This window comes from Xiphophorus hellerii, chromosome 5 (assembly GCF_003331165.1).
Source record: "Xiphophorus hellerii strain 12219 chromosome 5, Xiphophorus_hellerii-4.1, whole genome shotgun sequence".
In the NCBI taxonomy this organism is placed as follows: Eukaryota; Metazoa; Chordata; class Actinopteri; order Cyprinodontiformes; family Poeciliidae; genus Xiphophorus; species Xiphophorus hellerii.
Genome location: NC_045676.1, coordinates 30,506,531 through 30,521,051, shown reverse-complemented (window position 1 = coordinate 30,521,051; position 14,521 = coordinate 30,506,531). Strand labels below are relative to the sequence as shown.

Here is a 14,521-nt window from a genome sequence, read left to right as displayed (position 1 = left end):
CAACAGGTGGCACCGGCACAACTCAGATATGCTCACATGCTCATATCTGCAGGGTAAGCCGCAGCGTTTTCCCCCGGCGGCGTCTGCCATGTTCTCCGCACAGATTTCAAACACATCCCAACACAGCAACCAAAGAAAAGCTAAAAAAAAATCTGTTTTCACTTTGAAGAGTGTATGGAGCTGAGAGGATTAACCAGATGGTCCCCGAAATATCCAAAATCACTGTTGCTTTTCCTTAAACTCACAAGAAAGGCTTATTAGGATGAGATTAAATGTATCGAGGAGAGTTTACAGCCTCTATGAAGTTGACCTGTGGCACTAAAACATTATTTAGAGAGACCCTAATTAGCCTGGCCACAGCCAATACTGGTTAGAGGTTCTTTGATGGAGGTTGTACACTGTAAAACACAAGTGGAGTTTATTTTTTAAAAATTATGCAAACTCGTCGACCAAAGAAATATCAGGTATTAAAAACTTAAAAATGTTAGCATGTGTACGCTATGCAGCTTACGTTTACACAACTTGACTTACTTGATAATTTTGAATAAGTTGTAATGACATAATAGTACAAAAAACTTAACTACTGTAAAACATAACTAGTTCCCTTAACTAAGAATATATGCAAACTTGTTGCTTCATAATTTTTAGGTTAATTTACCTGAGTAATATGCGCAATTTTAGTTAGCGTAACTTAACAAAGCTGAGTATATTGTAATTACTTAAATGACACACAAATCTTTATGAAGTTTTGGAGTCTGCCTTTCCACCTTAAACATCTTTTAATTTTTGTGACAAATAAAAAGTGGTTTAATTAGTCGCTATTGGTGATGAAACAATGCATTGTGGGATACCCTGTTGGCCAATCCAATACTGAACTTTTTCTGCATGGACTCAACTTAAATAGATTAAGTAATCAAGCATTTTTCATCCAAAGTTTCACTCCACTTGTTTTGTACAAACAAAAATTAAGTTATATTCACTTGAAATCTTTTATTATTATTGATTCCTAAACTTCATCTGATCATTTCTGAGCATAAACAAGGTACAAGAGTTTGGCTGGTGTGTTTACAGCCTTGAAATGCTGGGAATTCTCAACTTTGATGAGTTTGGAGAAAAGGAACAAAAAAAAAAACAACTCAATCACAGATCAGCACCAGTTAAGACATGATTGTCAGATCTGGATCTGCTGCCGTTTGATTGATGCAGCTCTGGTACTTTTCAAAGGTGCAACATTTTCTCAGGTTTTACCAGTAACAGTTTTACAAGTCAGTAAAATTATTAGGCAGAATTTTTAAAACCAGATCTGCAATGAACATCCGGAGAGAACAAAATACTGAAAGGCTAAAATCAGATGTCTATAAATAGAATCATTGTAGGTTTTTTTCTTCTTCTTTTTTTCCCCCCACATTTTCACTTTTTTGGGACTTAATGGTTGAAGTTTCAAAGATTTGACTGATTCTGATCTCATCCATCATGATGGATGAATCTGTTTGTAAGCTAAGAAAAGTGTAAATGTTTGAGTCAGGTAAGAACAGGCTGTTGCTAAGCATCCTGGGGATTAATCTGGGTCACTTTTCAGTCCTCTGATGGTGAGTCTAGTGTGACAGCTGTGTCAGCGTTCACATGATAAACTGACCTCCATCTGCTTATTTACACCTTCTGTGTTATTTTTTATGGTGTAAAATAATTTAGTCGCCGAAATAATTTACTGTGTTTCTGTTCAGGACTGTACTTTTACAAATATATTTAAGAGATCTGATAATTCAATTAAACTTGACATTGTCTAATGGTAAATCAGGAAAGGGTAAACATAAAGCATTTAATTGGTTTCTTGAGACTTGAATGTTTTATGTAAATAAATAATATCATAGACGACCTTAGTGAACAACAGTCAGTTTTCAGAGGGTCATTTAAACAACTAAGGGGAGAAAAAAAATACCCAAACCGGCATATGAAAAAATAACTCCTTCTTAAACCATAAATGATCTATGACCAATCACATTTCTTGGCTTAGTCTGGAACAAACTTTCAGAAACCTGCAAAACAGCTGAAACGCTGAGCTCCCTTAAATCAAGGCTAAAAACCCACCTGTTCAGAGCTGCCTTTGATTAGCAACTGGAACATTGATCAACGTATTTGATGTGTATTGATCATTTTGTTGATAGTCATCAATTTTTAAAAAAAAGCAATAAACATTATGTTCTGTCAGATGCTAAGTGCTAAAGCACTTTGAACTGCATTGTCGCTGAAATGTGATACACAAATAGACGTAACTTTACTTAGTTTCACTTTTCATACCCAGATCTGATTACTGCCTGACATGTAGATTTCACTTTAATAGAACCTGACTGACAACATGAAGCAGGCAGCAAGACCTCAAAATGCAACACATGAAGTCCTGATTGAACGAAACTGAAGGACAGATGAGTCTAGACAGAGTTACAGCTTCATTTCTGAGGCTTTGGTCCTCCAACAGACCCCATTGAGAGTCATAATCGACAAATAGATAAAACATGGAACAATGATGAAACTTTCCCAGCTTACTAAAATTACTGTAGAAGCACACGGAGGTGGAAACTTGTACCTGAACTTGTACCTGAGTAACCTTTTGAAAAAAATATTAAAGGGACAGTATTATGTAAAATCAACTTTTGATGCTATTATGTTATTTCCTCATGAAAAACATACCTGTGGTGTGTCTTTGATTCTTTTATGCATGTTTGAGAAACCCTGTAATCTCCCATGGTAACCATTCAGCTGTTCAAAACACCTGGGTGGACCTAGCCCTGCCTTCGAGGTTGAAGCCCCTCCTCTGAGCTGCAGTTTCCAAGTTTCAGAGCAGTCCCCCATTCAAACACCCCACTCAGCTCCTTCAAACTAGCCAGCAGCAGTTAGCAAACACCTGGTGGTAGAACTGCATGTCTGCTGAGCTCATTACAGGAGCTACTACTCAGTGAAACGCTGGTAAAAACCTCGTTAAAAGGTTAATAGAGGAGTGATCTGATGACTTCCTGAAGGCCGAGTTTCAGAAAGAGCAGGAGTTTTTAAAGAGACAAAGACCCAGTTTCAAGGCGTTAAATTACAATGTCAATTTTATTTAATTTTTTTTCTGCTCAATGTAACAGTTACTTGATTTTGCTATGAAATGGAACCATGTGCCTGGAAACAATAATACCCCCTCTAAAATAAACAAAAACGGAAATCAACATAAAAAGTGAATCTTTTCAGATCATCAATAAACATCTGCCACTTTTTTCAACCGTCTGGCAGATGTACTGTGAGCAGATGTCCTAATAGGAGTGTATGTGTGAAGGAATCAGTTTACCTGCTGAGTAACAGAGCAGGTGAGTCAACGTTCAGCAGGTAAGGCTTAGTGTCGGCTGACCTATATACAGTAAACACTCGGACAGCTGGAGCCAGCTGGAGTCCCGCTGGCTCGCTTCAAGCGGCTCTCAGTAAACACACAGCTGTTTGATGCAAGAGGAAACACCATCACAATACTGTCCTCGGATATTAAAAAAACTGATTCCGTGTAATCTGTCCTGTCTGTTTGTGAGCAGATAAATGGATTTTGTTTCCCCCACTTCCGCTTCATTTCTTGTCCCGAACCTTTAGCTGTACGCTCTCTGAATCAGTGTTTATTCTTTTCATAACATTATCTGCACATTCAAAGCACTTACATAAAGAAATTGTTTTTTTGTTGTTGTTTTTTCTTTCAGATCTTATTGTTAGCATCATTCAGCAAAATATGGGAGGAATTAAAGTAGAAGAATGGAGAAAGGTATGTTGAGTTTTAAGAGTTTAAAACTGTAATTAGAACTTCATTTTTCTCCAGTCATTAAAGCTTTGTGGATGAGGTTTTTACAGTGGCATGTAAGTGGCACTGAAAGAAAAAAAGGAAGGGCAAATTTCCACCAAAAAACCCAGACATTTTGTGATTCATTTAAGACAATTTTTAGTCAAAGAGAAGAACTTCTTAATCTTCAAAAGTTGAAAATTTGCACAAAAAAAAAAAAAAAAAAAATCTGAAATTTTGAGATTAATACCAAAAATTTTCTAGGAAAAACTTGGAAACTTCTGCAAATCAGAGCTTTAACAAACAAAATCTAATAAGCCGTTTGCAGATTTGCAGAAAGCCTGGCTAGATTTTCCTCACTTTGCAAGAAAACAGCAATAAAAACAACAGGGATAACCTGGGACTACAAAAGTTTCTACAAAAACTATCTTTAAGATCATCATCTAAATTTGCTTCAGTAACAATATTTGCTGTGTTTCTCATCCTGCTTTATGTTTCTGTTGTTCCTCCTGAACCTCTGTCCACGCTGTGGCTCTCCCAGCCAGAAAACGTTGTCCTGTTGCTACAGGTAAACCCTTTTACTCCTCAGATTTCACCCTAAGCCTCAGTCTGACCGTGCACTGACGAACCATCTTGTCCCTCTGCAGTGGATCCACTATGAGTCTGGATTCCTGATCTGCGGCGTCTTTGGAATCGTGTTCGTGGTCCTCACGCCCATCGTCGCCACCTGCTTCTGCATGTGTCGATGCTGCGACAACTGCGGCGGTGAGATGCATCAGAGGCAGAGGAAGAACGCGGACTGTCACCGAGGATTCTTCACCGCCTCACTCATCGCCACCACCATCTTCATCATGTGAGTGCTCCTCCTCTCTTCGGCTGTCGCCAGGCGGTTAGTTCGCCTCTTCATGAGGTTTAGTGAAGAGGAAGAGCTTTTAAGCGTGGAACAGTCTTGTCACATTAAGACCACCAACTTCAGTTTCTTTTGTTGGGATTTACTCTGACGGACCAACACAAAGCAGTGCATGCAGTGGTGGAGAAATGATTCATGGTTTTGAAAGTTTTTTTTACAACCCATAAAAGTGTAGATGTACATTTGTGTTCAGTTTCTTTCGCAAAGAAATCATAGAACAACCTTCCTCTGCTGTTACAATGGCTAGACTTTCAGTTAAGTCTGTTTGCATCGCACATTTAAGCAACAAGGCAGTTCAAAGTGCTTTACACCATAAAAACGTAGCACAGTAACAAATTATGAAACAAGCAATAAACATTGCATTTTATCAAATGCCATCATCAAAATCATCAAGCAGGTACACATCAAGCTGGAACATTAGGCCTTTTGTCCTGCAAATGTTTTTCAGGTGACAGAAGGCTGACTTTGTGACTGTCTTTATGTGACTCTGAAGGTTCAGGTCAGAGTCCATCACTACACCCAGATTTCAGACCAGATTGTCAGTTTTTAGCTGTAATAACAGAAGCTGTGTGCCGACTCTAGATTGTTCCTCTTTGCATCCAAAGATAATAACTTCAGTTTAGTTTTAGCCATGTGTCTCTTCCAGTTCCGAGGAAACATTTGCAAATTTTCCATTGAAGAAAAGCTCAAACTCAGACAAATCATACAGGTTGTGTCTGTGAACTCTAGTGTTTCTTAACTGAGCCTTGGCTGGGGAATTCTAGCACATGAATATGTTTTTATGTAAACCATTTTATTGTAGCTTCTAACTAGTGAATGTCTGTTCAAAGTCAGTATCCTGCTGAAAATAAAATCTGCATTCAAGTTTTTCGCAGCCTCTAATACATTTTCTGCCAGAAACATCTGACCATTTTTCATGCCCCTTTTTATTGCTTTTACAAATAGTCGTAAGGAACAAAGTTTTGCTTTTTTTGATGAAAAAGAATAACAACAAAAATCTTCCTAAACTGTCAAAGTGAAACTGATTTCTACAAAACTGACAATATTTAAAATAAATTAAGTGATAGCATAAATATTCACCTACTTTAAAGTTAATGTCTCCAAAGATTTTAGCATAAGTATTAGTATTCCTGGCAGCATTACACTGTGAAGACTAAAGAACACTCCAACCAATAGAAAATATTAGGGGAGAGGTTGTTTAAAAGCATAAGTCAGGGGATGGATACAAAGCATCTCTACGGTACTGAACATCACTGGAATTCAGTTAAATTCATCATCAACACATGGAAGGAATATGACTCATATGTAAATCTGCCTACATTAAACAATCCTCTCAACCTGAGCTCCATGAACCATAGAACTGCGCAAGTTGACATTTTGAAAACAAATTTGCTTAATGGAAACACGTCAATTTCGAAAAACCTCACAGTTTTGCGCTACGATGATGTGGATTTTCAGCCGTATTGAAATAGATTTTTTTCTGCAGAACTGCAACGACAATTTTTTTTTTCACATCATAAAAGTCACATGATCAACAGCCCAATGTTACCACTGCTGAAAACAATGAAGAAGACGACAGGAAGTAGTAGTAGAATGATGGTTTGTTTTTGTTTTTTTCAGACAAACTGCAGCCGGCTCCACCAGAGCTCTCACAGCATCACAGTTCTTAAAAAGTTGTGTGTCAGTCCAACGTGTTCAATCCATAACTCTTCTGTAAAGTCATAATTTCCCCAAAACGCTGCATATTTAGCTGCATCCTTGCAGTCGGGTTAGTTGCCCCAACGCCTGAACAAGACGCCAACGTCTCCTCTGATTGGCTGATAGATGATGAGCGCTAGCACCACGGCTAAATTATGAATATGTATCACGTAACTGTTTGCATCCATCGCTGCCATGATTTTTAAAGACTTACCGCATGAACTTGTTTATTCACATGTGATTTTACCTTCATTTCTTATTTAATGGAAACACCACAATAGCAAAATTGTGGGGAGGTGGGGGTGGGGGGTTCCCACCATTAGCAGAGTATAGACAAAGATTTGTGATGGACACACAGCTAGTGATGCAGAGCAGAGCTCCAACATGTAACTGTAAATGTGACATTTGTTCACCTGACCTGTGCACAGGAACAGGGTCTGCAGGATCGCTATGTGTTACTGATATGACTGACTGACTGACTGCAGAGGTCCTTGTGTCTCCATCTGAATGAGGCCTTTCATATCACAAACCTGCTCATGTTCATACAGAAAGCCTGAGAGGGCATTTGTTCTCTCATGAACTTTTTTCTCAGTTATTTTTTGGCCTTACTCCATCTCACCACTCAATACTATTCATTCAGTATTATAGAAATAAAGTAAAGTTCGACTAAAGCATTTTCTAGCTCCGGAACCATGTGGGAGAAACAATAAGGATTATGGAAAAATGTTTGCTTTTCTAGAGTTGGTTTAAAATTGCACATGTAGATTATTTTGTTAGCTTTTGAAGGACAGACAAAACATCCCGAGATGGATGCAATATTCTTTTTTTTTTTACCCCTCCAGGGGGTATTTTTGTGGACTCTAGTGTCCCTTATATGATAGTAGGCTGACAGGAAACGGGGAAGGAGAGGGGGAAGACACGCGGCAAATGTCGTCAGGTCCGGGAGTCGAACCCGCGACGGCCGCGTCGAGGACTCAAGGCCTCCAAATACGGGTCGCGCTAACCGCTATGCCACCACGGCACGGCCTGGATGCAATATTCTAATATTTTTGTTGTTTATGCCATACAAAAAGTGACAGAAACTGAAAAATCTGACTTTGGAAAAGGTGGAAAAGTTTTCATAAAAAACACCTTGAAATCCTGCTTTGTGCATGTGCAAGTCTTGGATGAAGTTAACGTTCTGAAGTTAATGTGCTTTTCCATAAAGAACAAGCAAGAAAATCATTTTAATTGCAAGTGGTTTAGTTTTGATCTAAAATTTAAAAAAAAAAGACAAAAATTGAAGCAGAGAAGGACAGAAGGAACTTCAGCTTTGTGTTTTATTTTTAATTTTTTCATGTGTACCATGAAAATATTAGGAGTCAATTTCAGCCCGAAGAATTAAGACTAATAAATTCAGACCAGTCTAACAGATTCCACCCAGGAAATTCAAAATTGCAAATAAGTGAAAAAACACCAAACAAAAAACTGCACAGCTGCAACAACAATGTTGGAGTTTAACAGCACAAAAATGAACACTGGAAATTAAAGAGTTTTTTTGTTTGCAAGAAATGAACGTTCTGTAATTTCAAAGATAATTGGTTTGCTTGATGCTGCAGGATTTCAGTTGGAGTTGGCATTTTGCAGCGATGCTGCCTCCTGCCGGTTCATTGTGGCCGCTGCATGTCTGACTCTGTCTCTATCTGTGTGTTTCAGTCTGGGAGTTCTTGTCGCCTATGCAGCCAACCATAACATCAGCACTCAGATCAAAAGCACCCGAAGACTCATAAACACCAACATGAGGGACCTGAAGACATTCGCTAACAACACCCCAGCGGTACCCTCTCTCTCTCTCTCTCTTTCTCTCTCTCGCTCACACACACACACACACACACACACACACACACACACCCCGACAGAGAGTTTCATGTAAAACAATAATATTTCATGTTAGTGTTTCCTCCCACAGCAAATCGACTACCTGACAGCCCAGTACACCACTGCCAAGAACAAAGTCCTGTCAGACCTCGACAGTAAGATTATTAACATTATTGTTTTTTTGTAATATCTCTGGCTTTAATATTTATGTTGTCATAAACCTGATGTGTGGGGGTGTACGTGTGTGTGTGTGTGCGTGTGTGTGTGCGGGCGTGTGTGTGTGTGTGTGATGCCAGACATCGGACCTCTGCTGGGAGCCAGAATCCACAGCCATCTGGAAAAAGAGGTGGTTCCTGCGCTGGACATCGCCCTCCGAATGGCAGGAGGTGACCCACTTTCATCGGACGTTATTGATTATTAACACGATTAATCACGTTCAATCAAATCCTCACATCGTTGTTTGTGCTTCCCTGTTTCTATGGCGCCCCTTTTTCATTTCTTTTAACCTGAAGCAAAAGTTGAGAGTGCTATTAAAGGTAAAGGAGGCAGATCTGGGTCCAGTGGTGCCGTGTTTGTGTTGTGTTTGTGGGAGTGTTAGAAACAGCCCTCAGTGCAGTCTTCATGTTTGTTTTGCAGGTGCATCTAAAAAAAAAAGAAAAAATCGTTAAAACTTTGTTTCCAGTAATGCAATTTATAAAACAAAGCCACATCGTCATCTCCTAAAATACGTTTTTTTTTTTTTTTTGCCTAAATCATCTTTTGGCAAAAAATGACTTGGGCCATTATTTTAGGAAGGTGACTATGTGTCATATTGATTAATTACAAAATATTTTTTCTGTTAATTTTGATGATTATTGCTTATAATGAATGAAAACCCAAATGTAGATGTCTAAAAATAAAACTTTACTAAATGAGATGAGCAAAAAGGATTGTACTTGGTAGAGGCTCCTTTTGCCTAGATTATGAAGGTTGTGTTTCAACAGCCTTTCATCAAAGTTTTTTCTTCCACTAAATCTTCCTGTGAAGCTTCTTTAATAGAGCAAGTTGTCAGTGACTAGCTGCATGTTTTGTTTTTTTTTTTTTACTAAAGTCATTGTAAATTTATTAAAAACTAGATTTTGGGTTTGTTAGATATAAACTATAAACATCAGAATTACTAGAAATAATTCATAATAATTAATTGTTTGTAATTAATTTTACATATCATCACCTTCATAAATTAATGACCTAAGCCAAAAAAGGCTTTTGGCAAAAAAAAAAAAAAAGAAGAAAATTTATTTTTGGAAGGTGATGATATGAATTTCATAATTTGAACTGTATTAATAAGATAAATAATATTCTGATTTCTGTAGATTAACTTGTATATATTTTATATCTTGGTTGAGGATTTTGTGGTCAGTGTGCTGAGTGTAGTTTAATAACGACTAAATGTAGTTTCTGACTTGGTTCTGCCTCTCTGTTGTTTTCTTGTAGCCATGCGGGAAACCAAAGAAGCTCTGGAGAACGTCAGCTCCGCGCTGGAGATCCTTCAGGAGGGAATGGGAAAGCTCCAGGCCAGCCTGGCCGGGGAGCGCTCCTCTCTGTCCAACACCCTGTCGGACCCGGCCTGCACCAACGGCGCCGTGTCCCCCACCTGCAACACGATCCGCTCCACCCTGCCTCAGCTCGGAACCAACGCCGACTTCTCCAAGGTCAGGAGAAATACTTTTATACTAGAGTTTCACACTGGTCTGATGTAGGAATCACATCCATGGATCCAGTCTGATTTTTGCATATTTCCATAGTAAAATATGTCACAAGTTTACAGTGTACTTTTGTATTTATACAGTAAAAATTCACTTAAACCTGGAAAAGTGTATTTTTTTCATGAGAAATATGTGCTGAGCTGGTCCATTAAAGGGGCAGTACTGTGTAAAATTGACTTTATTGAGCTTTGCCTCATGTTATAATGTTATTCCCTCATGAAAAACATACCTGGAGTGTTGCATTGAATCTCCATGGCAACCATTCAGCTGTGCAAAACACCTGGGTGGACTTAGTCCTGCCTTCAACTTCCAGCTCTTTCTTGCAGCTGCAGTTTCAGAGCTTCTTCCTCACAGAGCAGCCCTCTTACGTGACTCCCCCACTCAGCTCCTTCAGACTAGCCAGCTGCAATTAGCAAACACCTGGTGGAACTGTTCATCTGCCGAGCTCATTATAGGAGCTACTTCTCAGTGAAACTCTGGTAAAAACTTTGTTAAAGGGTCAATAGAGGAGCCATGTTGTGATGACTTCCTGAAGATGGAGTTTCAGAAAGAACAGGAGTTTTTAAAGAGACAGAGGCCCAATTTCAAGACGCTAAATGACGAAGTCAGACTAGATATGTACAGCATTTTTATAAACAACTGGGGGTAAAATAGTAACTGCACTTGATTGTTCTATAAAGTGTTTGCATGTGGCTGGAAAGCACATAATGTTGCCCCTTTAAACATTGTAACATTAAAATTAGAATAAAAACGTCCTTTTTTTCTCCTGTTAACTCACATGTCTTTTTTCTCTGTTCTCCCTTTCAGCTTCCAAATGTTAACGAAGCCTTGAACAACATAAACACTGTACTGAAAATAGATCTCAGCAACATTGTCCAAAAGGTAACTGTTTGTTTCTGAGCCATCAGCAGCCTGCAGTTCAGTATATGACCTGATTCTATTTTTCCACTTTTGTTTCTTGTTCTTTTTTTTAAAAACGCCTTCAGGGTTACACCTCCTTTAATGACACCCCAGCGATGGTGAAAGAGCAGACCAGGAACATCGTCACAGGTAAACACACATCCTGTGTGTTTGAGAGTGGAGGATTGCGGTTCAATGAGATCAAAATGAACTTTGACTAAATGTTTCTGTCTTCGTTCACATGCATGCCTTTAAATGACGAACCACAGCTCTGCCTCGTAAGTCATGTTCTAATGGATGCTTCTCTTTCTGATGCTGTTAAAATTAATTATGCATATTCAGAAAACTTTTCAAAGTTGGCTGGACTTTACATTCTCAGTGTGATAATAAAGAGAATCAATTCAGGGTGAAATGAAGAGCTACTCAGATAAGCCAAAAAATGTCAACATTGATTATATGTAAATACGTATTGATTTTATGGTATGTATTACATAATTAGACTTAGACTTAGACTGACTTTATTATCATTTTGCATGCACAGGGTGTATACAGAACGAAATTTCGTTGCATACATCTCAGGACAATGTTTTGAGGTTCCAATGTTATGAGGTTACTCCAGAATAAAATAAAGTACAATACACATGCCTCCATTTTCAAAAAACTGGAACCAAAATTTATAGATCATACACTAAACACAACAATTATCAGATCATCTGGACATCATTCTTCTACCCTAACGCAGATACAGCTGGTCTAACTTATGCTGAATCTTATGCTAAAGTATTCACACACCTTTACCTTCACAGTTTGTCACGCTGTAATCACAACCTTCATCTGGTTTTATTGTGATTTTATGTGATTGACCAAAACACAGTTATTTCCATAACTGTGAGGTGGAAGAAAAATGGGTTGCCACTTTGTTTTACAGTGTGGCATGCATTTGCATTCAGCTCCCTTAAATAAACGCTGTAAAGCAACCTCCGCTGTAAATCTTCCTTTATTTTTAACGTTTCCTCTTTTCAGACCAACTCAACCTGAGTCAGATTGGACAGAGAGCATCTTTGAATATCTCGCAACGGAGTCCTAGTTAGACCTAAGACTTTGACTGGGCCTTTCTGGTACATTATTATTGACCTGTGCTCTCTTCTTGCCTTGCATTTAGATCAGATTCCCTGACCCTGGTGACAAAAAGCATCTCCAAATGCATGATGCTGCCACTATTATGTATTAAGGACAATGTGAAGTGTAAGCTTATCTTCCTGTGTGTTGCTGCAGGAGTGAAAAGCATGCTGGATAAGATTGGAAATGAGATCACCAGTTTCTCCAAGATGTTCCCAGTGGAATCCTCTCTCGCCAATTTCACCATTTTTCTCAACGACAGACACAAGTTCATCGAGTCTTTTTACCCCCAGGTGGACCAGATGGATTTCTACCGGTTGGTGAAACTTGATCCCATGACATGTTGAAATGGATTGTCTTTTTTTATTCTGATCAGCTGAGACTAGCTTCGATTTGCTCAGTGACAGCAATAACCCAGCAACCATTTCTTTATAATAAACATCTGAGTTTTTCCTGGGGTTTTTTTGTGAAAAACCTTCAATTGAGACTTAGATGATATTCTGGGTTCTTGGTTTAGGAAGTAAAGCGTGTTAAACGTGTTTCTGTGCTGCAGGTGGATTGCCTGCGTGGCCGTTCTCTGCACCGTGGTCTTGATTCTGGCCTTCAACATGCTGGGCCTGCTCTGCGGCACCTGCGGCTACGACAAGCAGGCCAGTCCGACCACACGCGGCTGCCTGTCCAACACCGGCGGAAACCTGCTGATGGCGTACGTTGTCATAGCAACACACCAACAGATTTATATCAGGATGAGCTTTGAAGCGACTGTGACAATTTACCTTTAAGAGAGCGGTATTATGTAAAATCAACTTTTTTGAGCTTTACATCGTGTTGTTCAGAAACATAGCAGGAGTGTTGCCGTGACTATTTCATGCATGTTTGAGAAATGCTTTAGTCTCCATGGCAACCATTCAGCTGTGCAAAACGCCTGGGTGGACCTAGACACCTTTGAGAGGAAGCTGCTCCTCAGAGCTGGAGTTTCCAAGCTTCCAAGCTCCTTCAGACTAGCCAGCAGCAATTAGCAAACACCTGTTGGAACTGTACATCTGCTGAGCTCATTATAGGAGCTACGTCTCAGTGAAATACTGGTAAAAATATTGTTAAAGGAATAATAGAGGAGAGATGTTGAGATGACTTCCTGAAGGCGGCGTTTCAGAAAGAACAGGAGTTTCTTAAAGAGACAGAGACCCAATTTCAAGGTTTTAAATCAGAAAGTCAAATTTCTTTTAATTCATATTTGACATACATAGCACTTAATAACATCTGGTGTTAATTGATCATGCTATAAAATGGCATCAGGTGGCTGGAAAACATATAATACTGCAATACATTAAATCTGCTCCAAACTCAGCTTTTAGGCCACCGTCTTCAGCTGTAACACTCAAAACGACCCAGGCTTACCCATCAATGGTCAAAAAATGCTGGTATTTTTTGTTGTTGTCAATAAATGACAAAAACTGTAAAAAAAAAAACAAAAAAAAAAAAAAAAACCATAATTTGTAGATTTTTTTAAAGGTTGACAGTTGTTTAATGGATAAACATACTTTTCAAAAATGTAATATTACCTCCAAAATGTTCACAATTACAGTTGCTTTTTCTGACTTTTTTTTCTTTTTTTTTACCAACCAAATTAGAGACAAATTTGATAATAAAGTGTGTTTTAGAGGTTATTTTGATCTTCTTTCATTCAGAGGTGTGGGATTCTCCTTTATCTTTGCCTGGGTGCTGATGGGTCTCGTTACCACTCTGTTTGTTGTTGGAGGCAACGTGGAGAAGCTGATTTGTGAACCTCTGGCCAACCGACAGCTGTTCAAGGTACCAAAGACAGAAATCTCCCTTCAGGAACCCCGAGTTTCTTCCATATCTGTTTTCTTATATCTGATCAGAATAGTGGACTAAATTGTTGCTTTGTTGGTTCACATTTGTGTTTGTGCAGATTATCGATACACCATTCCTGGTTCATCCTGAAAAACGTAATTTTCTTCCTGGGATGCTCTTCCAGAATCCAAACATTGACTTGACTCTGGGCAGCATGTACAGGTGCCGAAAACACTCTTTTCTATCATTTGAATGCAATCCTGAAGAAACAAGGACATATCTGAGCTCCAAAGCTCAAACATTTGCAAGAAAATACTCAGAAATTGTTGAGATTAATCTCAGAAATTTTCTAGAAGCGATTTGGAAAAATTGGAAGTTTTTCCAAGTAAATTTACTTGGAAAAAATTTACTTTTTCTGACTCAGAAAATCTTTAGAAGTCAAAAGTTTTTTTACTTTTTAAACTTTAGAACATTTCTGGGGGGTTTTCTCACAAATTTGTACTTCTGAAACTCAGAAATATCCCTGTGTTTTCTAGAAATGTCTGAGGTTAATGTTAAAATTACTGAGTTTTTTCTAGCAAAGTGTACTAGTCCTTTTCTCTTTTTTCTATCTAAAATGGCCCTAAAATTATACATTCCTTCTCAATAACTACTCTGATTTTCTTTTAAGCCCTGAATTTT

At 38.6% G+C, this 14,521-nt stretch overlaps 1 protein-coding gene across 5 annotated transcripts in view; it reads left to right on the top strand.

The window, feature by feature from the left end:
* The window catches only part of prom1b (prominin 1 b), a 34,704-nt gene that overhangs the window by 10,485 nt on the left and 9,698 nt on the right, over positions 1–14,521 (top strand). For 3 of the 5 annotated variants that reach the window (XR_004339452.1, XR_004339450.1, XM_032564126.1), the window contains exons 2-15: positions 3,720–3,781; positions 4,338–4,364; positions 4,444–4,649; positions 8,100–8,220; positions 8,353–8,416; positions 8,558–8,647; positions 9,735–9,952; positions 10,814–10,888; positions 10,993–11,056; positions 11,176–11,184; positions 12,182–12,341; positions 12,579–12,731; positions 13,714–13,837; positions 13,959–14,062. Coding sequence is in view for 1 of the 5 variants with exons in the window: in XM_032564126.1 (XP_032420017.1) it covers positions 3,720–3,781; positions 4,338–4,364; positions 4,444–4,649; positions 8,100–8,220; positions 8,353–8,416; positions 8,558–8,647; positions 9,735–9,952; positions 10,814–10,888; positions 10,993–11,056; positions 11,176–11,184; positions 12,182–12,341; positions 12,579–12,731; positions 13,714–13,837; positions 13,959–14,062 (1,477 nt within the window). In the remaining 4 variants the exon portion in view is untranslated. The remainder of the gene's footprint in view (positions 1–3,719; positions 3,782–4,337; positions 4,365–4,443; positions 4,650–8,099; positions 8,221–8,352; positions 8,417–8,557; positions 8,648–9,734; positions 9,953–10,813; positions 10,889–10,992; positions 11,057–11,175; positions 11,185–12,181; positions 12,342–12,578; positions 12,732–13,713; positions 13,838–13,958; positions 14,063–14,521) is intronic. The other 2 variants (XR_004339451.1, XR_004339453.1) reach the window with 1 other exon arrangement.